At 39.5% G+C, this 27,237-nt stretch overlaps 1 protein-coding gene across 1 annotated transcript; it reads right to left on the reverse strand.

Moving 5' to 3' along the window:
• Positions 1–252: 252 nt before the first annotated feature.
• On the reverse strand, positions 253–17,525 carry LOC114683505 (C-type lectin domain family 4 member A-like). The gene is made up of 6 exons (XM_028857838.2): positions 17,026–17,525; positions 15,664–15,780; positions 5,717–5,818; positions 3,230–3,375; positions 2,243–2,355; positions 253–667 (listed from the first exon to the last, which is right to left on the reverse strand). Exons 1-6 carry the CDS (start codon positions 17,138–17,140, stop codon positions 526–528), a joined length of 735 nt encoding a protein of 244 aa, XP_028713671.1. The 5' UTR covers positions 17,141–17,525; the 3' UTR covers positions 253–525.
• Between the last annotated feature and the right edge of the window lie 9,712 nt (positions 17,526–27,237).

Raw genomic sequence — 27,237 nt, forward strand, 5'->3', positions numbered from 1 at the left:
AATTCTGGGAAGTGGAAGGCTGAGTCAGAGACACTGCCAGCCGCCGCCATGACAAGCCGCATGTGAAGATGCCAGTAAGCCACGAGCCACGGGGCAAGGTATAGATTTATAGAAATGGGTTAATTTAAGATATAAGAACAGTTAGCAAGAAGCCTGCCACGGCCATACAGTTTGTAAGCAATATAAGTCTCTGTGTTTACTTGGTTGGGTCTGAGCCGCTGTGGGACTGGCGGGTGAGAGAGATTTGTCCTGACTGTGGGCCAGGCAGAAAAACTCCAGCTACAGATTTCTGCCTCTGAAATGCTAGGATTAAAGGTGTGTGCTACCAGGTATAAGAGAAAGTCTCATTATATAAAAGAGTAAAGGATGAATAGATAAGTATTTGTGAAGGCCAGTGTTATCAAATGGATAACTGTTGGCTGCCTACCTAAATTTTTAATGGACATCTCTTCCACAAGAAGATCTTTCCAGGTGTCTGGAAATGCTGGATAAAAATGCAATCCATGTCCATGGAGAATGCTTGATTCATAAGTATATTTTCTTCATCTGACAAACTGACTTCTCTTTAGCACTGCAAGGGATGTCATTCCAGCCCCAACCAGAATATCGATGATTTATTATAACACATTGTTCAATGTCACTGTTGGGCTCACCTGGGTGCCAGAACCTGGAAGGGAAGAAAGAGAATTAGTGTGTTTCCCTCAGTGATTCTGGGAAAGAGAAAATAAGAGTAAGCAAGCCTCAGGATACAATGGGAATTTGTGGAAATCAGATTCAGGTGTGTACAAAACAACCGTTCTCCACCACCCATGTCTGACATGTCCCTGAAAACAGGACCACCTCACTCAATATTCTCTTAGCCTGTTACTTAATTTTCTCCCAGAACATATTCCAAGGGCTACTTCATCCCTAGGTCTTGGTACCCAGGGACTGTCATTCCATGTGATTATTTGTATGATGAAAAGGTCTTTCCTTATTCTCATGTTTTATTAAAGTTTTTTTTTTTTTCATTTTACAATAGTGTTATTTTCGAGACTGGAGAACTACTTAAAATATCTAGATAATCCAATTATTTCTGTCATCTAGGACAAGTAACTTACAATCCTGGACTCCTACCTGTCTCTTCTGAAGACTGAGAAGGACAGTAGCATCACTACCTGTTTCTCACAACAGAAATCAGGATAGAATGTGGGAACATACTAAGATATTAAATTTTTAAATAATTACATAAATACAACACACATATCAGATTGAGGACTTTTGATTTATGAGAAATAATCAGTTATGATCTTAAAATCAATTTTTATTATAAAGATATAAATAAAAGCTAGAGAGATGGCTAAGGAATTAAGGGCGCTTGTGCTTTTCTAGAAACTATGAGAGTTCTGTTCCCAGCACCCATGTTTGCACAGTCATGCCACTTGCAACCCCAGCTCCAGGGCATCCAACACCATCTTCTGGGCTCCATGGGTACCCACATACACACGACACACACTCATACAGAGACACAGAACCAATGTAAAGAAGAAAGCCAAGAGGTCAGAGCTCAGAGCTAAAACCTTACCCTTGCTCCCACGGTGGCCCTACCTCTCTGAAAGAGACCTACTTCCTGTGTGTTTATCTTTAATATAGTCTTTCTGTTCTGCCTTCTCATTGGTTGTAAACCCAAACACATGACTGTCTCGTCACTGACTGTAAGTACAGCCCTCCAGGTCTTAAAGGTGTACATCTACAATGCTGGCTGTATCCCTGAACACAGAGAGATCTACCTAGCTCTGTCTACCAAATGCAGGGATTAAAGGCGTGCACCACCACCGCCTGGCTCTTGCTATGGCTCTAATAGCTATGACCCCGGGCAACTTTATTTATTAACATACAATTAAAATCACATTTCAGTACAAATAAAATACCGCCATATACACACAAATAAAAATAAATTAAATCCTATTTTAAAATATAGAGAGAGATTGAATAATAAAACACACCATGGTGCAGCACCTTGGTTGAGTACCCTGGGTACTTATCATCCTACACTCTTAAACTCAGTTCCCTCATCTGTCCTGGAGTATCAGTGACATGTGTCTCACAGGACTCCTTGATGAGGAAATGGGGATAAAGTAACTCCATCCTCAGGACTCACACCAGGAGTGAGCTGTTTTAGTTTCATAACCAACAGCTGGAACACCCTAAAGTCTTCTCATGCTACAGGACCCAGGACTCCTCTAGGTAACTCTGGACTCACGTGGCACTTTCATTGTATGGTGTCTGATCAACCCAGCGCCACTGTCGATGACCTGCATCCAAAAGCCCAATATAATAAACAGCTTTAGGATCCAGGATCTTGGTGATGAAATCCTAAGAGGAAAGAAAGACACAGCATTCAGCCTGGATGGAATGCTTCTTTTTCTGTTATAGAAATTGTATAAAATCTTTTAAAAGTTATTTTAACTATACAAAAGTATAGATCCAATGTGATGCACATATGGAAATACATAATAATCAAATCCTATTCATCTCTCTAGGTCCATCAATAGTTTTCAAATTATAGACTGAATTCACCAAGTATATATTTTAGAGGAACACTGTGATATTTTGACTGACTTTCTTCTGGTCACACAGAGATGAAAAGACAAAGAAAGGATCAAGGAATAGAAGAGCCACCCACACCACCAGGAGTGCCATCTTCTCTGGTTGAGCAGGACACAAAGTCATCACTCATGGGCCTGATTTCCATGACATTGGAAACAATCTCAGACTCACTCCCCTCTTTTCTTCCCCAACACCATTCTTGAATGTTGTGCATGAGAGAATTTAGCAGATTTAAGCATTCTCCATTCACAACCTCAGATATTTCATTTCTGATGGTTGGCTGTGACTCTCCTGATTTGATCCCCTTTCCCTAATCAACTCTGCACCCTCCTCTGTTAGGCAGTGGGTACTACAGGAAGCATTAGAGTGCTGAAATCACAAACTGCTCTTTCAAGCAGAAACATTTCATCCTTCCCTCCACCTCAGAGGTTGTATTTCTGTTGCCATGGTTCCTTGTGGGTTGTTCAGCTTCACTGAAGCAGGGACAAGGTGTAGAATGCCAAGGCTGGAGCAACCTTTCCAGCTTCCTGATGGAAAGCCTTCTGCCACATCAGCAACACCCATGTCAACAAAACTCCCTCTTAGTAAAAGGAGGCAGACAGCAGGCAAGGCCCAGGCCCCACTCTCTCCCAGGATGCACCTCCTCTTCCTGGCTGTGGATCACCATCAGATGAGCACCCATGCTGGAGCACTTCTCCTCACTCTCTCTCCAAGATGCTGGGCCAGTCGCAGTGAAGTAGCAGTGGGAACTAAATGGCTTCCAATCCTTTGGGCAACAGCTCCAGACTTTGGGGGAAGAAGGAAATGTAAGTGCAATGTCATAGAGTCATTTTAAAAGCTGCTTGATGTGAAGACCACATGGAAACTGGGACTCTGGACTCTCTGTCAGGTGCCAAGAAACCCCAGTCTACCACTGTTGACACCAATGTCAGGGCCTCTTTATCCTAACGGGTTGGTGTCAGGAAAACTGAGTGTATAGAACCCTCAGATGCCCAAGACATAATGCAAAACATTCTGGGTCTCCAAAGAATAGAACTCATCATACCAAGAACCAGAAGTTCTCATATTACATAAATATATACGTATTTACACATGAAAACAATAGATGCCACTATCCAAGGAAGCAAATTTTCAGAGTTAGCAGACATTTTTAATTAGTGATGATAAAAGTGGTAGTCAATATATTATAACAAGCAAGATAATTAATTATAGGTTTAATCTAAAAACTTTAATGCCCATGATATTTTTATTTTCTGGATGGAAATAAAAAGATTCTGGAAAAGGTTTTAAAAACATGTAAACCAACTCTGTGAGTTCAAGGTCAGCCTGGTCTACAGAGCAAGATGGAAGACAGGCACCAAAACTACATAGAGAAACCCTAACTCAGAAAAAAATATATATATATGTAAACCATGAACAGAAAAAGATGTAAAGAGCTGAATGGAAATTTTATATCTGAGACACATATTTTAAGTATTCCAGGATGTTAATTGCATCCTGAAAGCAACAGAGATATCAGTGAACCCTCAAGGAAAAAAAAAGTGAAATGAAACAGAAAAATAAAGTCTCATGTAAAAACCCTAAATATCTACAAATGAATGAAGTCCTCATAGAAATTCCAAGATTCTTCATAAGATAAATGAACAAAACAATCTCAAAATTTATAAAGAGAGCACAAAAAAAAACTGGATAGCCAAAGCAACCATAAAGAAAAAAGAATGATGTTGGAGGTATCTCCAAACCTGACTTCAGGCTACGCTATAGAGCATGGGACCACAACAAAAGTACACACATTGATCAATGAACACAAAAGAGAACCACAAACATGAACCCACACAGCTACAACCATCGGACTTTTCACTAGAAATACATACCGGAGGAAGATATGCTCTTCAACAAACTGTACTGGGAAAACTAGGTACCAATGTGCAGAAGAGTGAAGCTAGACCCATAGCCATTCTGCGTGAAAATTGACTCTAAAATAGAGTCTAAATGAATTAAACACCTTACTGTGAGGCTTGGAACCTTGAAGTTATTACAAAAAAAGTAAAGACAACATTTCAAGATGTGGGCATAGGCAAAGACTCCCTGAATAGGACTACAGGCTTCTTTACAGCAAAGAATATAGTGAGCAAAGAGAGAGAGATCTGCTGAGAAAGGCAGGAACCCCAGACAAGCTCAAATGGTCTAAAGAAACAAGTGTTTCCAAATGGTATCTTGTCAAAGACAATAAACAAATTGTGCCTATTTAGGGCCAGATGGTGTATTCCAAAGACATCTCAATTACAGATGTCAAAGACAGTCGAGAATCTTAACTTACTCGGGGGCAAACTGATGGATAGCATTAAGCACTTCCCTCTCTTTCCTAAACCTAAACAATACACATTCATCTGTCCACCTTCCAACTTAGTTTACTAGAAAAACAAATTCTCTATTTAAATCTTGAGTAAATTACACTTTGTAGACACTGAAACTGAGAAAAACACAAGAACATACACAGACCAGCATAAGAACACTCACAAACACACACACACACACACACACACACACACACACACACACACACACACTTATGAAAACACTTGAGGGACTACAGAAATGGCCCAGTGGTTAAGAGTGTGTACTGCTCTCACAGAGGACTTGAGTTCAGTTCCCAGCACCCAGAGCCTGTGACTCACAACCACATCTAACTCCAGCTCCAGGATCTGACCGCCTCTTCTGCCTCTGCAGGCACTGCACTCACGTACACCAACCCACACACAGGCACGTGCATATATACATGTATTAATTAAAAATGAAATCTTAAACACACACCATTGAGCATGACTCCCTGGAGATGCTCACATTCACACCAGCAGATTTGCTTTATTCTTTCTGGAGCTCCTTTCTGTTTATAATAAAATTCTACTCAGTCCAGTATTACTTCTCCTTCTCTGAAACTCTTCTTTGTTGACACTAGGAGGCCACACAATTCCAATTATGCCTGATGGGAGACCTCTAAAAAAAACTCCACAGGCACCTGGTATAAAGTGTGTGGTATTAAGTCATGTTCCCATAGTGCCCATTGCTGGTGGAGCTACCCCAGAATCTTGTTGGAAATACTGGTTTTAAGCACATTAAGTTTTACCTTTCGAGAGTAAATGCTGTTTTCTACACACCAACTCAGCGTAATTCAGTTCTTTTATGATTTCTTTTTCATCAAGAAGCTGAGAATATTTTTTAGACAAAGCTGTAAAACAGAATAAAAACAATTCATTTTCCTGGTAGTGCTAAGACTTGACTTTTTACTTTCACTTTCTTACATTCTTTGTAGAAACGAAATGTATAAATGTCCAATTACCTGAGTAGTTAAAGCCATCCTGGGAAAGTTTCCCCATCCCCACAAAATGTGATGGCTTTGGCCCTAGCACTTGGGAATTAGAATAAGATATAGAAAAAGAATCAGGTCATCCTTACTATACAAGTTAGTAGAGTTGGTTGGTTGGTTTTACTAGTTAGTTGGTTGGTTAGTTAGTTTGGCTTCGTTAGTTGGTTGGTTTAGTTAGTTGATTACTTAGCTATTTCATTGCTAGTCTGGGCTACATGAGACCCTACCACAATAAAGACAATTTTCCACCAGGCGCTGGTGGCGCACGTCTTTAATCCCAGCACTTGGGAGGCAGAGCCAGGCGGATCTCTGTGAGTTCGAGGCCAGCCTGAGCTACCAAGTGAGTTCCAGGAAAGGCGCAAAGCTACACAGAGAAACCCTGTCTCAAAAAACCAAAAAAACAAAAAGACAATTTTCCATTACTCCACAGTCAAGATTACACTACTCCTAGTGATTTATGACCACAGCTATCTTCAGGAAGAGCTGGAAGGACAGGACAGATCCATGACCTGGGGACTCTTCAACAATTAATGGAGGGTAAAATAAAGACTACATCTTAGGTGATAAGTTCTATTCAGTATGTGAGCACCACAGGAAATGAGGTGAGAGATGAGCTAATCCAGAGCAGTTCCAGGTTACCTGAGCACAGAAGTTATAGAAGCCCAACACTGATCAAAAGGACTTTGTTTTCGTCCTCTTCTTTCCGGTATCTGCCTCCACCCCAGCTAGCTCTGACTTCCCAGTGTCCCCACACTTTCATGGAGTTCCTAACTTAAAACTAACTCATCTTTCCTCTAGAAAATTGAATTTTCTTTCTTCTCTTCCTCATCTCCCACTTGTTCCTGGAGTCACTAGATTCTGGCTTTCACTTCTGCTCATTTACCAAACACTCCTGAACTAGATGTCAATGGCTCCTCATGACCACTGATCAGTCATCTTCCTGTGGGACTTCTCACATTACCCTGCCCACTTCTCTTCCTCCTTAACTGTTGGGAGACAGTGGCTCCCTCTGGTTTTGCCTGGTCCTGTTTGCTGCTGTTTCCTGTGCTCTTTCCTACCTGTTTCCTTCTACACCCACCTCTCTTAAAACAGAACATTGCATCCAGTTCCTTCTGTATTTCTCTTTCTCCTCCAAAATCCTCTTCCTTAGTGATATTCATTGCCCTGGGTTGTTGGTGTTGGGGTGGGGGTAGAAGTGGTTGTTTTGTTTTTTAATCTGTTTTTGTTATCGGCTGCCTATAAGCAAAGGTCTTCTAAAATGTACACCTCTTTCCTAAAACATGTTAGTATGCATCAACTAAACTGTGCATCTGAGATTTAGGTGAACAAACAAAATTAAATCATCTATTCCAACCCAAACCTCCTGCTCATCTTCCTCTTCAAATTACTTCATGACTGCTAACTGTGTGAAGTCAGAATATTAAAGTCATACCTCACTCCTCTGTGTCCCCTATTCTCAGCTATCCATATTGACCAAAAAGTCACCTCCTTTTGTCCAAGTTATCTCCTCTCCTGAGCATCACTCACATGATCCTTGGATCAAACCCCTAGTGCTGCTCAGATGGATTCTGAATTAATGTCCTAATTTCTCCTTCCCTTTGTTTTCACACTCTGTAAGAGCAAACTTCTCTAAGTCAGTTTTAATTTTATCATGGCCTGCTTCAGATTCTTCAGTGAATCTCCACGACTGTGGCATATTTGAAACACTGGACACACTCCTTATCCTTCCCCATGTGAATATCCATTTAGACTATGCCTTTGCAGTTCCCTACTAAAGAAACTGGTCTGGAGACAGGCCCAGCGGTGGAGACAAGCAGACGCAGGTAAGCCTGTGGCGGCGGCCCGTGGAGGTAGACGGGCCCAGCGGCGGCAGCCGACAGGGATATTCAGACCCGGCAGTAGCCAGCAGATACATTCAGGCCCAGCAGCAGCCCACAGAGGTAGACGGGCCCAGCGGCGGCCCGCTGAGGTAAACGGACCCGGCGGCAGCGGCCGACAGGGACATTCAGGCCCGGCGGCAGCCGGCAGAGACATTCAGGCCCAGCGGCAGCCCACAGAGGTAGACAGGCCCGGCGGCGGAGACAAGCAGACGCAGGTAGGCCTGCGGCGGCGGCCCACAGAGGTAGACAGGCCCAGCGGCGGCAGCCGACAGGGATATTCAGACCCGGCAGTAGCCAGCAGATACATTCAGGCCCAGCGGCAGCCCACAGAGGTAGACGGGCCCAGCGGCGGCCCGCTGAGGTAAACGGACCCGGCGGCAGTGGCCGACAGGGACATTCAGTCCTGGCTGCAGCCGGCAGAGACATTCAGGCCCGGTGGTGGCCCCTAGAGGCAGACAGACCACAGAGGTAGACAGGCCCAGGGACGGAGACAAGCAGACGCAGCTTGGAACAGGGACGCCCCTAACCCCAACATCTGGGGAAGAAGCTATCTCCGTGGGTCAGAACCAGAACGAATCTGAACACTCCTTCTGAGGACAACCCAGGGCCCAGCTGCTGATCCTGTGAAACCCAACAACTTGGAGGTGTTGGTGAGACTACCCTGCTCAGCTGAAACCCATCTGGGAGAGGATTCAGATGCCTACAGTTTAAAGTCTGAAGAAACAAGATCAGCTGAGGAGTTGACAAATGAACAAAATGTGACCTGGGAACACAGAAGAAGGCGCTACCCAGACACCAAACCAGATCACCAGAATCATAAGTATATAATTCACTGATCGAAATCAGCTGCCCCTGAAGAAATAGCCCAATAGCACCAATTTAACCAAGAACCACTACTAAACCAAGACTAAAAATTAGAACAAGAGAGCACTCTCAGACACAGACACCACCTGCACCACACAGAGGAAAAGATGAGTAGACGCCAGTGCAAAAATACAGGCAACAACATAAAGACCTATATGGCAACATCAGAACCTAGTGATTCTACACCTGCAAGACCTAAACATACCATGACAGAAGAAACAGAAGAAATCAACCCTAAAAATGACTTTAAGAAGATGATAGAGGCCCTTAAAGAAGAAATAAAACATTCCCTCAATGAGGAAATAAAAACTTTCCTTAAAGAGGAAATGAAAAACTACCTTAAAGAGGAAATAAAAACTTTCCTTAAAGAGGAAATAAAAAACTCCTTTAAGAGGAAATAAAAACTTCCCTTAAAGAGGAAATGAAAAACTCCATTAAAGAGGAAATAAAAAACTCCCTTAAAGAAATGGAAGAAAAAACGAAAAAAAAATGGAAAGAAATCAAATCAAGCCAAGAAAAAGCAATTAAACAGATGAAAGAAACCTTCCAAGATCTGAAAAATGAATTTGAGACAATAAAGAAAACACATGCTGAGGGAATGCTGGAAATAGAAATCCTGACTAAACGAACAGGAACTACAGAAACAAGCATAACCAACCGATTGCAAGAGATGGAACAGAGAATCTCTAACGCTGAAGACACGATAGAGAAAATAGATTCATCAGTCAAAGAAAACAATAAAGACAAAAAAGTCCTAACACAAAACGTCCAGGAAATTTGGGACACCATAAAAAGACCAAACCTAAGAATAATAGGGATAGAAGAAGGAGAAGAATACCAACTCAAAGGCACAGAAAATATATTCAACAAAATCATAGAAGAAAACTTTCCTAACCTAATGAAAGAAATACCTATGAAGATACAAGAAGCTTACAGAACACCGAATAGGCTGGATCCAAAAAAAAAGTCCCCTCGCCACATAATAATCAAAACACTAAACACACAGAATAAAGAAAAAATATTAAGAGCTGCAAAGGAAAAGGACCAAGTAACATATAAAGGCAAACTCATCATAATAACACCAGACTACTCAATAGAGACTATGAAAACTAGAAGATCATGGACAAACCTTATGCAGACACTAAGAGACCACGGATGCCAACCCAGACTATTATACCCAGCAAAACTTTCAATCACCATAGGCGGAGTAAACAAAATATTCCAGGATAAAACCAGATTTAATCAATACCTGTCCACAAACCCAGCCCTACAGAAAGCACTAGAAGGGAAAATTCAACCCAAAGAAGTTAAACACATCAATGAAAAATCAAGCAATAGATAATCCTACACCAACATACACCACAGAAGGACAACACAACACAACCAAAAAAATAACAGGAATTAACAATCACTGGTCATTAATATCCATCAATATCAATGGTCTCAACTCACCTATAAAAAGACACAGGCTAACAGAATGGATAAGAAAACAGGACCCATCCATATGCTGCATACAAGAAACACACCTTAACTCCAAAGACAGACACTACCTCCGAGTAAAGGGCTGGGAAAAGGTTTTCCAAGCAAATGGACTTAAGAAACAAGCTGGTGTAGCTATCCTAATATCTAATAAAATAGACTTCAAACTAAAATCAATCAAAAGAGACCAGGATGGACATTACATATTCATCACGGGAAAAATCCACCAAGATGAAGTCTTGATTCTAAACATTTATGCTCCAAATACAAAAGCACCCACATTCATAAAAGAAACACTACTAAAGTTTAAAACGCACATCAAAACCCACACATTAGTAGTGGGAGATTTTAACACACCACTCTCACCAAAAGATAGATCTACCAGACTGAAACTTAACAAAGAAATAAAGGACCTAACAGATGTTATGACTCAAATGGACCTAATAGATATCTACAGAATATTCCATCCTAACACAAAAGAATATACCTTCTTCTCAGCACCCCATGGAACCTTCTCAAAAATTGACCACATGCTCGGACACAAAACAAATCTCAACAGATACAAAAAAATTGGAATAACCTCCTGTATCTTATCAGACCACCATGCCTTAAAGTTAGAACTCAATAACAACAAAAATTATAGAAAACCCACAAACTCATGGAAACTGAATAATGCCCACCTGAAACATCAATGGGTCAAGGAAGAAATAAAAACAGAAATTAAAGAGTTCCTAGAATTCAATGAAAATGAAAGTACAACATACCCAAACTTATGGACACTATGAAAGCAGTGCTAAGAGGAAAATTCATAGCTCTAAATGCACACATAAAGAAGATGGAGCAATCCCATACCAATGAATTAACAGCACAACTGAAAGCTCTAGAACAAAAAGAAACAAACTCACCCAGGAGTAATAGATGCCAGGAAATAATCAAATTGAGGGCTGAAATCAACGAAATAGAAAACAAGAGAACAATACAAAAAATCAATGAAACAAAGAGTTGGTTCTTTAAAAAAAATCAACAAGATAGACAAACCACTAGCCAAATTAACCAAAAGGCAAAGAGAGAGCACCCAAATTCACAAAATCAGAAATGAAAAGGGAGACATAACAACAGACAATGAGGAAATCCAGAGAATCATCAGATCATACTTCAAAAACCTGTACTCCACAAAAATGGAAAACCAGGAAGAAATGGACAATTTTCTGGATAAATACCACATACCAAAATTAAATCAAGACCAGATAAACCATTTAAATAGACCAATAACCCTAAAGAAATAGAAACAGTCATCAAAAGTCTCCCAACCAAAAAAAGCCCAGGACCAGATGGTTTCAGTGCAGAATTCTACCAGACTTTCAAAGAAGAACTAATACCAATCCTCTTCAAAGTGTTCCACACAATAGAAACAGAAGGAACACTACCAAACTCTTTTTATGAGGCTACAATTACCCTGATACCCAAACCACACAAAGATGCAACAAAGAAAGAGAACTACAGACCAATCTCCCTCATGAACATTGATGCAAAAATACTCAACAAAATATTGGCAAACCGAATCCAAGAATACATCAAAACAATCATCCATCACGACCAAGTAGAATTCATCCCAGGGATGCAAGGATGGTTCAACATACGGAAATCAGTCAATGTAATACACCATATAAACAAACTGAAAGAAAAAAACCACATGATCATCTCCTTAGATGCTGAAAAAGCCTTTGACAAAATCCAACACCCCTTCATGATAAAGGTCTTAGAAAGATTAGGAATACAAGGAACATTTCTAAACATAATAAAAAGCAATTTATAGCAAGCCAACAGCAAACATCAAATTAAATGGAGAGAAACTCAAAGCGATACCACTAAATTCAGGAACAAGACAAGGCTGTCCACTCTCCCCATATTTATTCAATATAGTACTAGAAGTTCTAGCTAGAGCAATAAGACAACAAAAGGAGATCAAAGGGATACAAATTGGCAAGGAAGAAGTCAAACTTTCACTATTTGCAGATGATATGATAGTATACATAAGTGACCCCAAAAACTCTACCAGGGAACTTCTACAGCTGATAAACTCCTTCAGTAAAGTGGCAGGATACAAGATCAACTCAAAAAAATCAGTAGCCCTCCTATACACAAATGATAAAAGGGCTGAGAAAGAAGTCAGAGAAACATCACACTTTACAATAGCCACAAATAATATAAAATACCTTGGGATAACACTAACGAAACAAGTGAAAGACCTTTTTGATAAGAACTTTAAATCTCTAAAGAAAGAAATTGAAGAAGATATCAGAAAATGGAAGGATCTCCCATGCTCATGGATAGGTAGGATTAACATAGTAAAAATGGCAATCTTACCAAAAGCAATCTACAGATTCAATGCAATCCCCATCAAAATCCCAGCACAATTCTTCACAGACTTGGAAAGAAAAATACTCAACTTTATATGGAAAAACAAAAGACCCAGGATAGCTAAAAGAATCCTATATGATAAAGCAACCCTTGGAGCATCACCATCCCGGACCTCAAACTCTACTATAGAGCTATAGTAATAAAAACAGCTTGGTACTGGTATAAAAACCGACATACGGACCAATGGAATCGAATTGAAGACCCTGACATTAATCCATGCACATATGAACACCTGGTTTTTGACAAAGGAGCCAAAACTATACAATGGAACAAAGAAAGTATCTTCAACAAATGGTGCTGGCATAACTGGATGTCAATATGTAAAAGATTACAAATAGATCCATATCTGTCACCATGCACAAAACTCAAGTCCAAGTGGATCAAAGACCTAAACATAAATCCAGTTACACTAAACTTAATAGAAAAGAAAATAGGAAGCACTCTTGAACGCATTGGCACCGGAGACCATTTCCTAAATAAAACACCGACAGCACAGACCCTGAGCACAACCATTAATAAATGGGACCTCTCAAAACTGAGAAGCTTTTGCAGGGCAAAAGACACAGTCAATAAGACAAAAAGACAGCCAACAGATTGGGAAAAGATCTTCACCAACCCCACATCTGACAGAGGATTGATCTCCACAATATATAAAGAACTCAAGAAACTAGACATCAAAGCACTGAACAGTCCAATTAAAAAATGGCTAAAGAGCTAAACAGAGAATTCACAAAACAAGAACTACAAATGACTGAAAGACATTTAAAGAAATGCTCAACATCCTTAATCATCAGAGAAATGCAAATCAAAACGACTCTGAGATACCACCTTACACCTGTTAGAATGGCTACGATCAAAAACACCAATGACAACCAATGTTGGAGAGGATGTGGAGCAAAGGGAACACTCCTCCACTGTTGGTGGGAATGTAAACTTGTACAACCACTGTGGAAATCAGTATGGCCATTTCTCAGAAAATTAGGAATCGAACTACCTCAAGACCCAGCCATCCCACTCTTGGGCATCTACCCAAGGAATGCTGATTTATACCATAAAGATACATGCTCAGCTATGTTCATAGCAGCACTATTTGTAATAGCCAGAACCTGGAAACAACCTAGTTGCCCATCAACGGAAGAATGGATGAAAAAAATGTGGTACATATACACAATGGAGTACTACTCAGCAGAGAAAAACAATGAAAGCATGAAATTTGCAGGCAAATGGATGGAACTAGAAAAAATCATCCTGAGGAGGTAACCCAAACCCAGAAAGACAGTTATGGTATGTACTCACTCATTGGTGGATTCTAGATATAAAATAAAGAACAATCAGACCACAACCCATAGAACCATAGAGGCTATATATATAGCATGGAGGTCCCTAGGACGACTGTGGCATATAATAAATTTCAGTTTTACTCAATTATTGAAAAAAAATAGCCAAATGAATGGAAACACATGAACTATGAACCAAAGGCTGAGGGCTCCCAGCTGGATCAGGCCTCTGAATAGGTGAGACAGTTGATTGGCTTGATCAGTTTGGGAGGCATCTAGGCAGTGGGACCTAGTCCTGTGCTCATTGCATGAGTTGGCTGTCTGAAACCTGGAACTTATGCAGGGACACTTGGCTTAGTCTGAGAGGAAGGGACTGGACCTCCCTGGACTGAGTCTACCAAGTTGATCACAGTCCTCGGGGGAGGAATTGTCCTGGAGGAGGTGGGAATGGAGGGTAGGCTGGGGTAAGGGGAGGGCGTGGGAGGGGGAGAATAGGGGAACCCATGGCTGATATGTAGAACTGAATGATACTGTAAAATAAAAAATATATATCACAAAAAAAAAAAAGAAAAGAAACTGGTCTGTGTCTACATCACCTCATCTGAGATGCCTTTAAGAGTTCTTTGGCCACTAAAATACGCAAAGGGAAATGTGTGTGTGCTCCATGTTGGGCTTGGCTTACTGCCACCATCCATCCTGAAAGTTTGAAGTTGCCATGGGAAGCTGGATTGTCTGTTACTGATGTATGACTCCATGAGAATGAGTAAGTTCACCTAGGACCATGGGAATCTCCCAAGAGAGACCAGTCTCTGTGAAACCACCAAGCAAGAATAAACAAATAGTTCAATTAACCTACTAAGTTTTAAGTTGGTTAATGGTTCAGCAAGAGCTACTAAATAAAATAACATTAGAGGGGATACCTGTGTGATATAGTATGAGCTATATTGTGATCTACGTCCAGTTTTGTCTGTTCCCTACAGTTTCATGCTTAGTTCTCCATGTAGCACTATACATGACAATAATGTACACCTATATTTGCCCATATTTCCCATGCCTCCACATGTCTAGGACATTGCTGGCACACACAGTTCTAGGTGTCATCTGCTCCAAGCTTTTCTTAGCCCCTGTGCTTACTCCTTACTTCTCACCTGCACAGCATTTCCCATGCAATTTCTAAGCACTGGTTCACTTGACTGTTCTCTACATTTCCTGAGACTGGGGACTGTTGATCTTTTTGGACTCTCTGATTTGTGGCCTAATATATAGTAAATGGATATTATTAATTATTGAATGAATGAATGAATAATCATAAAATATATTTTATGCTTTTTATTTTTGATAAATTTAGAGAAATCCACTATTTTCTAAATAGCTTTCAGGTCTCACATGATCTGGAACAAAAATAAATGATTAGAAGGAACTCCACTGGAGCACTGTCCCTGGAATAGCTCTGGTCACCTTCTCCATCACCCTGATCATTCAAAAATATAAATATTTGTATATCCAATGGATCTGGATTCTAAATACTGCTGAGGAAATACAGATTCATCCTCAGTACTGGAACCTAATACAGATGCCCCAGGATTTCACTCTGTGACACCAACAAACACATACTTGCTTCCCAGTGAGATTGAATGACTTTTACAGAAGAGTTATTCTGAAACAGAGAGAAATTCCCAATGTCATCCATTCATCCAGAGAGTGTCTGTCTCAGGTTTCTGGGTCACCATCTGTCTAATGAGTCCCTTTCCTACTCTGTGATATATTCTCCCAGGGGCATACTTACTGATCAGAGCAACTGAGAATAACATTTTCAATAGCAGTAAAAATATTATGAATGAGATGAGGAGCAATTTGGAGAATCTGTGACAACTTTCATGAGTCCTGGTCTTCTTTTGAGGAGCTAAAAGACAAACCAAATTCATGTCTTCAGTTCTGTTCCTATTTCCTCTTCTTTCTCCTATTTTACTCTTTGTGCATGATAAACAATAAAAACATGATGTTTGAAATAATAGGAAAATATAACTCTAAATAATTATATTCCTTATATATTATATTTATATACTATATACATAATGTATACATATATAATTTATGTTAATTATAAAAACATTACAATGTACATAAAATCATTCATTCCTGACATTGAGAATGATTGTTCTCAGTCTTTTGGTATGTATCTTTCCTAAAGTTTAAAGCTTTTACATATAAAATACGTATTTTCCATAATTAGAACACCATTAATACCACTTAGTGACCATCATTTTCTGTGACATTATATCATGATTTTTTCCATTATATTTTTATGTTCTATTTTGAGACAGTGACTGGTATGTACCCCAAGTTGACTCCAATTCATTTTGTAGTCCAAGCAGGCCTCAAACTCACAGCAACCCCCTGTCTGTAACTCCTGAGTTTTGTGATTACAGGCTTTTGCCAGCACAACTGAATGGTAAATTTTCTGTATTATCATGTCTTCTTTATTAGTTTTATTATGATTGCATAGTATTCCATTATATACTTTTAAAGCTTCCAGCTTGCGGGGGGGGGGGGAGAGCAGGGGAATCTGTGGCTATTATGTGGAACTGAATGGTGTTGTAAAATAAAAATAAAAATAAAAATAAAATAAATAAATAAAAAAGAAAAAAAAAAGCTTCCAGCTTGCTTCCAACTTCAAATATGCAATAGTCAAGAAGTCACATTTTGTGATAAAGTCACCACGTTTTCAGTCACCACTTCTAAATGAGTTACAATACTTCCCAACCATGGATGAGATCCTGGGTTCTGTCCCCATCACAGGAGGGAGAGAGCGAAAGAAAGTACTCAACACCTGGATGCCAACAGACTATGACATGTCACCAGATAGAGGGGAAATCAGTATGTATTGGTTTAGCTTTGAAACAATTTGTTACACATGTACGTGTCTGTTTATATGTAAAAATGATACCATAAAATGGGTGGTGGGATTTTCTCTAGATGGCAAAAGATAACACCTTCTCTTCTCCATTGTACAATCCCACATCCTTTCACATCTGTCTACAGGCAACACACTTGGTTGACGCTCCAGTGACCCAGAGACATGGCCAGTGACTAAGATCATCTTTGTCCTTTACACCATCACTAAGAGCAGCAGAAAATGTTTTCTTACCTGGAGGAGAGTCTGCATCCATGTCTGTGGAATCAAGTTTATTCCTGAGGTTCTTGTTAATATAAATGTTTTCTGAAAACGTGTTGAGAACCTGCCCTCGCAAAGTGTATGCCATCCCTTCTTTAAAATAGATCCTGAACGAGAAACAAATGTGGCAGCAAATGGACCCAATACCAGCTAGAGATGAGAGGCAGCAACAGACAGCTGCCCTGAGCGTACACCATGAGGTGCAGTCTGCTGACCTGCAAAAGGAGAATCACAGATGGAGAACACACCCAGGATCTGTATACAGTCATAGAGATACCAAGAACTCAAAGGGCAAGAGAAGAAAACAGGAAGGAATGGAAAAGAGGAACCAGGCCGTTAGAGAAGTCAAACTCCTCACAGAGTTGAGATTCTGACACTCGGTCTGAGCTGACCTCTACAATAAAGCCTCCATTTCCCATCTTGTGCTGTGATTCCTACTCCCACAACCTGAAGAGTTGCCTCATGGCCTACCTGAAGCTTTAACACCACACTCAAGTCGCCCCCATGCACAGAAGAGTTCTTCAACACAAAGACACCTAGTATACACCCTAGACTGTCCCACCTCATGGAGACAGTGTCTTCGCCCTCCTCAGTCTGTGGAACCCACACCAGCTCTATCTGAGGCATGGATACTCCCCTTAACCTGCTTGCACTCTGACACCCAGTTCTTCCTCACCCCATCAAGGGTTTCCTCGTTCTCTTGAAAGTCACTGAGTTCCACCTGTGTTTTCCACTCCCACATTCTCTACCTTGCCTGGTCCCTGGAACCCACTCCTGGTTTACACTCTGCAAGAAAGGTCATCTCAGCCTGCTGAGTCTCCGGATCCCACCTGACTTGAGCTAACATTGTGCACTGGGTCCCACCCTCACCTCCTTCAAGTGCTGAGGTGTCACACCAGGCTGTCCGTGAGGACCCTCTGCTCACTCACTCATTCAGGGTTCTGACTTCCCTGAAGAAGGGGCCTCAAGCATGGATGCCTTCTCCCCATGCTTGAGCTCAGAGGCTCTGCACCTGCCCATTATCAGACACATTGTCACCTCTCAGGCTCTGAAGTTTTACATCAGGCTGCTGCTGTGGACTTACTCCCCATTCAAGACACATTTCCCGTCACTGCTCAGGACCAATTCAGCTCTCAAGCCAGCCCTCTGCACAGACAGATCATTGCTTCTCCACACCCCACCCTACCATGGACGCCTACCCTGCCTTGTCGTATAATACTTTACTCAAAATTGCATTATTTAGTAAGGAAAAGGAATATAGTATTTTTAAAGGATACAAGAAGAACAAGAGAATTAGTAGTTCTCCATATGTGGTTCAGGGACCCAGTGATTCATGCACACACATCCTCCCAACTGTAACCACTTATTCCAGAGTCTATCATTCAAACTCAGTTTACAAAATTGAGTTTTAAAGTTACCTCTCTCTCCCTCAGGTAAAAACCACAATGTGCATGAACTATACCATGTCATCAACAATTCCAGGACCTAACTGGCTTACAACACCAAACACTTATTTCTCAATCACATTTTATTTGTGCTTAGGGTTTAGCTAAGGCTAATTCTGCTTGGATCCTTCCATGCATTTCCTCATTTTGGAGCCAAGACCACAGAGTATTTAAGCATGAAATATACTCCTCTATTCTAATGTGACGTTCAAGGCTAGTGATATGGCTCAGCAGGTATAGGTGTTTGCTACCAAGCCTGATCACCCAACTTCAATCCCTGAATATGATAAGAGAAACACACACACACACACACACACACACACACACACACACACACACACACAAATAATGTAGTGGTCATTAAAAAGTCACTCTTATATTACTAGTCAATAGCAGTCACTTGCACAAACCTATAAATAGGTAGAAAGACAGACAACCTACACTGTAGGTCCCACCCAAAAATGTGTCAAGAGCTTCAAAGTTTAATCCTTCCACAGAGAATTATGCAAACACACTTGATCAATTATGCAGACCACTTCCAATCACTTTACATTATCTAGCTAAAGGATTGCTAATAGCATCCTCAAAAATGTGGTATAAACAGCAAAACAAACAATTAGCAAGGTGGAGAGATAGCTTACAGGACAGGTTTTTAAAAAAATCTTTCCCAACAGGACTCATGAACTGAGCAGAGAATTCTCAAAGGAATAAATACAGATGGCCAGTGGATACCTAAAAATGTGTTCAAAATACTTAGCCTTAAAGGAAATAAAAATATAAACAGTTTTTAGATTCTATTTTGCACCAGTTAAAATGAAGTGGAGACATAAGAATCCCTGGAAGAATATTGGGCATATACCCCAAAGGATGATCAATCATTCTAAAAGGACAATTGCTCAACTATGTTCATAGCAGTGTTATTCCTAATAGCCACAACCTGGAAACAACCTAGAGACAGGTTTTTTCCCATGATAGGGTTTGGTATGACTTGGGCTTGTGCATTCTTTAACAACCACTATGAGTCCTATATTCAGGTGTCCTGCTCTGTCCAAAATACACTGTTTCCTTATAGTTACCCATCACATTTGGCTCTTAAACTTTCTGTGCCCTCTTCCACAATGTTCCTTGAGCTTTGTATGGAAGGGAGTTGTGGTATATATGTCTGTAGCTAGAAGTTGTCCTATGTCCCGCCTGGTCCACAGCTGCTCAGACCCAAGTAAACACACAGAGGCTTATATTAATTAAAACTGCTCAGCCATTAGCTCAGGCCTACCACTGACTAGCTCATAGCATTTAAACTCAGCCCATTTCTGTTAATCTATATGTTACCATGTGTTCTGTGGCTTAACCTGTGTGCCATTACATGCTGCTCCCTGAACAGCAGGATGGCATCTCCTGACTCAGCCTTCCTGGTCCCAGAATTCTCCTTGTCTGCTTATCCATTCTATACTTCCTGCCTGGCTACTGGCCAATCAGCATTTTATTAAACCAGTGTACAAAAGCATTATCCCACAGCATTTCCCCCTTCAGTTTAATTAAAAAGGAAAGTTCTAACTTTAACATAGTAAAATTATATATAACAAAACAGTTATCAAACAAGAATTCCAGTTATAATACCTAGTTGTGGTGGTAATCTAATTGTACTGAAATATTATTTTGATTGTATGTTAATAAATAAAGTTGTCCGGGGGTCAGAGCTATTAGAGCCATAGCAAGAGTGTGGCGGTGGTGGCACATGCCTTTAATCCCATAGATATCTGTGTGTTCAGAGATATAGGCAGCATTGGAGACATATGCCTTTAAGACCTAGGGGGCTGTACATTCAGACAGTGACGAGGCAGTCATGTGTTTGGGTTTACAACCAATGAGAAGGCAGAACAACATACTATAAAAAAAAGAACAGACAGGAAGTAGGTCTCTTTTTTCCGCGAAGCTGGGACAGCAGGAGGAAGGGTGAGATTTTAGCTGTGAGCTCTGACCTCTCGGCTTTCTCTTTTACATTGTTTCTGTGTTTCTTATTTAATAAGACGGTTGGTTACATCTATATCTGGCGCCCAACGTGACAAGAATCCATTAAAAACTGCTTGGCTTGGCGGCAGGTCCGCTTTCCCACGGCGGCGGCGGCAGCGGCACACGGCGGCCGGCGGCAATCGGCTTCTTAGTCCGAGCAGCGGCTTCTTAGCCTGGGTCTAGTTCTGCTTGACCTCAGGCTGGACTATAGGTGAGCTGCTTGCTTAAATCCTGCTTGCTTAAAGCCGGTGCTACAAACAACTCAGAGTTGCCCTGCCGAACAGGGCCCTGCCTGTAAAGCCAACGCACGTGGTCGGAGCTTAAGGAAGCCAGACCCAAGCCTTGACTCGGCACAAGAGGGAACACGTGGCTGCATTTAAACTTTAGCCAGCTATGCTTTCTTGCTCTCTCTCTCTCTCTCTCTCTCTCTCTCTCTCTCTCTTTCTCTTTGGATTTACACCTGGGACACTAGGTGGCTGCTTTGAAAATCCCCTCGGATTTCTACTCAGGTGAAACAGAGTGCAAGATGGCTCGAATGTATAGGTCCAGAAGGACAGAGAGGAAAATTAAAACCATATGTGGCTAACATAACTATGAACCTGTGGGGTCGAGACTTGTTGCAACAATGGAATACTCAGATTAACATCCCTCCAATCTCAGAAACAAATCATAAACTAACACATGTTACTGAGAGAAATATTAGAAGATATTGTTCTAATGAGTGTTCACCAGCCATCCATATTATACAAGAACAGGGCACAATAATTAATGATCTTCCAAAGATACCAACAGCTCTACCTTTAAAATGGTTAACAGACAAGCCTGTATGGGTCCAGAAATGGCCTTTAACAACAGAGAAACTCCAGGCTTTAGAAGAGCTGGTAGAAGAACAGTTAAATGCTCAGCATATTGAAGAATCACCCAGCCCTTGGAATTCTCCTGTATTTGTTATTAAAAAGAAATCTGGTAAATGGAGAATAGTAACCGACCTTAGAGCAATTAACAAAATAATTCAGCCAATGGGCTCTCTACAATCTGGGATGCCTTTGCCTACTCTGTTACCAAAAGGATGGCCTCTCATAGTTATTGATTTTAAAGACTGTTTCTTTTCAATACCCTTACAAGAAGAAGACAGAGAAAGATTTGCTTTTACAGTGCCTACTTATAATAATTCTCAACCGGTTAAAAGATTTCAATGGAGGGTCCTCCCACAGGGAATGTTGAATAGCCCAACTCTGTGCCAATATTTTGTACAACAGCCATTGGAAGTGATACTAAAAAATTTCCTAAATCTATAATTTATCATTATATGGACGATATTTTACTAGCTGACTCAAATGCAGATACTTTAGAAATAATGTTTGAAGAAGTAAAGAAAATTTTGCCTTGCTGGGGATTACAAATTGCTCCTGAAAAGATACAAAGAGGAGATTCTATTAATTATTTAGGATATAAAATAGAGCTACAAAAAATTAGACCCCAAAAGGTGCAAATTCGGAGAGATAGACTACAGACTCTTAATGACTTTCAAAGATTATTTGGAGATATTTCTCATCTACGAACTATTGTTGGGGTAAAAAATGATGAACTGAATAATTTGTTCAGAACCTTAGAAGGTGACAAGGACTTAAATAGTCCAAGAGAATTATCACCTGAAGCTGAGAAAGAATTGGCCTTGGTAGAAAAGAAAGTGCATGAAGGACACGTGAATCGTATTGATCCAAAGCTGGATTGCATTTTGGTTATCTTACCTTCTAGGCGTTCTCCTACTGGAATATTAATGCAGAGGAAGATATTATATTGGAATGGATATTTTTACCAAATAAACCAAATAAAAAATTAAAAACTTATGTGGAAAAAATCTCTGACTTGATTTACAAAGGAAAATTGAGACTTCGTCAATTAGCAGCATAGACCCAGCAGAAATTGTCATACCATTAACTAAGGAGGACATTGAAAAATTATGGACAGAAAGTGAACCTTGGCAAAGAGCTTGCAGTAATTTTTTGGGAGAAATTAACAGCAAATATCCCAAAAGCAATAGAATTGATCTTATAAAGAGAGCTGAATGGATCTTGCCTCAAATTGTACGGCAAAAACCCATATCTGGAGTTCGTACATTTTATACAGATGCCAACAAAGAAGGAAAGGCAGGTTACAAATCAGAAAATTTAAGTAAAGTGGTTCAAAGTCCGTATAATTCAGTTCAAAAATCAGAATTGTATGCTATTCTGTTGGTATTAATGGATTTTTCAGAACCTCTCAACATAGTAACTGACTCTCAGTATGCTGAAAGAGTGGTGTTACATATTGAGACTGCAGAATTTATCCCTGATGCTTCAGAATTAACTTCACTATTTATTCAATTACAAGATACAATCAGGAAAAGGAATCATCCTTTATATATAACTCACATTCGATCCCATACTGGTCTGCCAGGCCCTCTAGCACAAGGCAATGATGAGATTGATAAATTATTGATAGGAAATGTGCTGGAAGCCTCAGAATTTCATAAAAAATATCACGTCAATAGTAAAGGTTTAAAAAAGGATTTTTCCATAACCTGGCAACAAGCCAAAGAAATAGTAAAGAAATGTCCTACTTGTTCCTTCTACAATCAAACGCCATTACCAGCAGGATGTAACCCAAAGGGTACTCAGAGAAATGAAATCTGGCAGATGGACGTGTTTCACTTTGCAGAATTTGGAAAACTGAAATATGTACACCACACCATTGATACTTTTTCAGGATTTCAATGGGCAACTGCTTTGAGTTCTGAAAAGGCTGATTCTGCAATCACTCATTTGCTAGAAGTTATGGCCATCATGGGTATACCTGCACAAATCAAAACTGACAATGCTCCATCATATGTCTCTGTTAAAATGAAACAGTTTTTTGCTTATTACAATATAAAGCATATTACAGGCATACCACATAATCCTACAGGTCAAGCAGTTATAGAAAGATCAAACAGAACTCTAAAGGATATGCTAAACAAACAGAAATGGGTAACAAAAACCCCCAGAAATAGACTGCATAATGCTCTTCTAACTTTGAATTTTCTGAATGCCAATGAGAAAGGAACAACAGCTGCAGAGAGACATTGGATAATAGAAAAAACTACAGAATTAAATCAGCCTATATACTTTAAGGATGTGCTGACCTCAGAATGGAAACCAGGGTATGTATTACATTGGGGACGAGGTTTTGCTTTTGTTTCTACAGGAGAAGATAAGCTGTGGGTACCATCAAAATTGATAAAGGTTCGATTTGAACAAGAGAGACCTCTTAATTAGAGGAGGTGATAGTTCATCAACCAGCATGAACATCCAATTTAAACTAACTTGTATCAATAACACATGCCTTTTCATTTAATCAGATAATAACTTGCCAAAAAGGAACATCCCCAAAATTAGTCTTGGGGAAAGGTTTTTGTTTTTATCTTTTAGGAGAATGAAGATTAAGGAATCTGAAGAACACTGGACAAATGAGACAACTGAAGAAAAGGGACAAATCATCTATCCAAGAAACAGAGTGAAATGGTGTATGGTTATATATTATCTAAAAAAATTTTATGTCTTCCTAAATGTTTGTTTCTGCTTTTCTCTAAAGATTTAACACTATTGGTCTTCTAACAGTCCCAGTTCAATTAAAATTTAAAGCTGACTTTGGAGTTGGAGAATGGCTCTCTCCTTCTTTAAAATCAAGCATGTTGTTAAAAGGTAAATGCAAACTCCCTGTATCATGCCAGAATAAGAGCCATCTTCTGCTATGGTACAGGACAAAAGCAAAATTAATTAAGGGACTATTCTATTACTAATCTCAACTCTTTGATTCTATTCTGATTCTTTAAACTTTTCTTAAAGTATAAATTTTATATCAAAATTTACAAGATTAATATATATACATTTTAAACTTTGTTAAGATATGAATGGTCACATAGAGTACTAACTAATTCTAGAAAAAAAGGCTAGCTGCATATATATGTTTTTGTGTTCGAGTCTCTTATCAGTTTTCTGCAGGAAATCACGGCCAGGCCTAACATCAACTGAAGTCTCCAGAAAGAAGATGGGGCCCCACAACAACAACAATTCCACGTGGACAATAATAATATCATTAAGCTGACAAACATCATCCATAGATCAGCTTTGAACTACAAGGTGCTCAGAGCAAATTTGAGATGACTAGCTGAGATGATCCAGTCTCAAAGACTACTTGAATAAGGACTTGAGATAAACCCTGAACTTTGGCATTATACACAGACTGGATAATGAAGGATATAGTTACCTCACCTAGAATTTGACAATTAACCTAAAATTTTTCTTTCAAGATAAAGAAAACTTCGCCCATACCCAGCAGGAAGCAATTTTAAGAATACGACGCCCACATTCCCAAAGAGGTGGTGTGGGGCTGGTGGTTTTTTGGTCTTTTTAATGGGTTTTGGGTCTGGGATAATTTTCAGTATTTAGGGGGGTTGGTTACAAGTTATTGTCAAGGGTTAGGAAAAAGGCTAAGCAAAGGAGATTAGATTTAAGGTTCTTGTTTTAAAAAAAGAAAAAAGAAAAAAGAAAAAAAAGAAAGAAAGAAAAGAAAAAGACAATTACTAGTTTTAAATACTTTACATTGGATTGAATTGTTTTATATTGTATACAAATTTGAAACTGATATTGTTAGAAAATGCTATATGTATATTTCTAATTGTATTCATACCATTCATTTAACAATGTAATGCAAATTTCTGATCCATGAATGTTATTATTACCTACTATTAGGATATAAAGAAATGAAAGTTAGTAGTTAGACATTACAATAGAACTTGTAGTCATATTAGATATGTTTTAAAATTGAACAGAGATGTTTTAGACAGGTCATCTTCAAACCCTTCAGAGATCTACAGAATATGGCATTTAAAATGTTTTAATAACTTAGAAAAATTTTCTTTTTTGAGACATGTTGGCTCCTGGCAGTACCAATCTACTTCAGAGAAAATATGGGCATTGAAGAAACTGCATATGGAGTCAACTTTCATTTTGGCAAAAGATAGCCACTGGACAACAAAGTATCCTCGAATCAACAGGACAAAATGGACAGACAGATCACGAAACAAGGGACTACTTATTCTTGCCAAAACAAGTGTGGTTATGGCTTTATCAAAAGGCATCTTCTGAGGCCAGGACAATATGGCCCCATCCCTGAAGTGGCCTTCGCATCCAGAAAAGGTACAGTGCCCTTTTCTTCGAAGGCAGCTTAACAGCAGAGGGCTGATGGATTATGTTGTACAATGGAACAGCAGCTGAAAGCTCATGCCTCTCAAAAGTAGACTGGCATTTAATAGAGGGATGTGGAGAAGAAGGGGATGCTGAGATGAAGCCATATATACACAGCCAAGAAGAATGGACAGCTGAATTAAAAAACTGTCAACAATTTCCAGAATTTAAAATCCTGAAACATGACAGGACACTAGTGGAATTCAGGTGTTTCTGGTACGTGGACTGCTCTCACCCAATGTGAGGTTGAACTGTTGACCTTGTGTACATCCTACTTCACAAATGAGTCTGTCAGATACACTAAGCCTATAGGCTGAAGATGATGCCCCAACACTGCAGAGAAACCTCAGGTGACTGCCCAGGCAGCTGGCTGTTTCTGTCAACTCACAAATTTTTTGGAAGTTGCTTGCATGCACTTCCTGTTTTTTATTTTTGTTAGCTAATTATTCCCTTCTTGGGTCTCTGAGGGAGTTGAAGATTAGTTAGTTATGGTTGAAGATTAGTTAGTTATAGTTGAAAATTAATTAGGATAGAAAGTACATTAGATACATCTTGGAATTACCAAAATAGGATAGATAATGGAATTATTTTCTCTGATTTGTCAAATACCTGTTTAGGTATTTATTACTTGCATATATTGTATATAGTTATTGTACTTTTGTATATAGTTTTTCTTTTGTTAGTTATAACCTTTTGCTTTTTTTCTTTTTATTGAAATAGAAAAGGGGAAATGTGGTGGTAATCTAATTGTACTGAAATATTATTTTGATTGTATGTTAATAAATAAAGTTGTCCGGGGGTCAGAGCTATTAGAGCCATAGCAAGAGTGTGGCGGTGGTGGCACATGCCTTTAATCCCATAGATATCTGTGTGTTCAGGGATATAGGCAGCATTGGAGACATATGCCTTTAAGACCTAGGGGGCTGTACATTCAGACAGTGACGAGGCAGTCATGTGTTTGGGTTTACAACCAATGAGAAGGCAGAACAACATACTATAAAAAAAAGAACAGACAGGAAGTAGATCTCTTTTTTCTGCGAAGCTGGGACAGCAGGAGGAAGGGTGAGATTTTAGCTCTGAGCTCTGACCTCTCGGCTTTCTCTTTTACATTGTTTCTGTGTTTCTTATTTAATAAGACGGTTGGTTACATCTATACCTAGTCTATTTATAATTGGCAAATTCAAAAAAAATATTCTATTTATCCTATATTTGTGAGTCTAAGGTTTCATATCTAACTTATCTTTTATCATAACTAAGGAAAATTTTAACTATATAGTCTTCAACTACATCAAAGACCTCAGAAGGATATAATATTACCTAATAAAAGGGAATGGATAGGTATAGGATATTAAATTAGATTATTGTATATACTAGTAAACTAATTTAGTAAAATATCAGCCTTAGATAAATTGTACTGTTATGGATTCTTGTATATTGATACAAATGTAAACTATGTTTATATT

The sequence above is a fragment of the Peromyscus leucopus genome, chromosome 3, assembly GCF_004664715.2.
Source record: "Peromyscus leucopus breed LL Stock chromosome 3, UCI_PerLeu_2.1, whole genome shotgun sequence".
NCBI lineage: Eukaryota > Metazoa > Chordata > Mammalia > Rodentia > Cricetidae > Peromyscus > Peromyscus leucopus.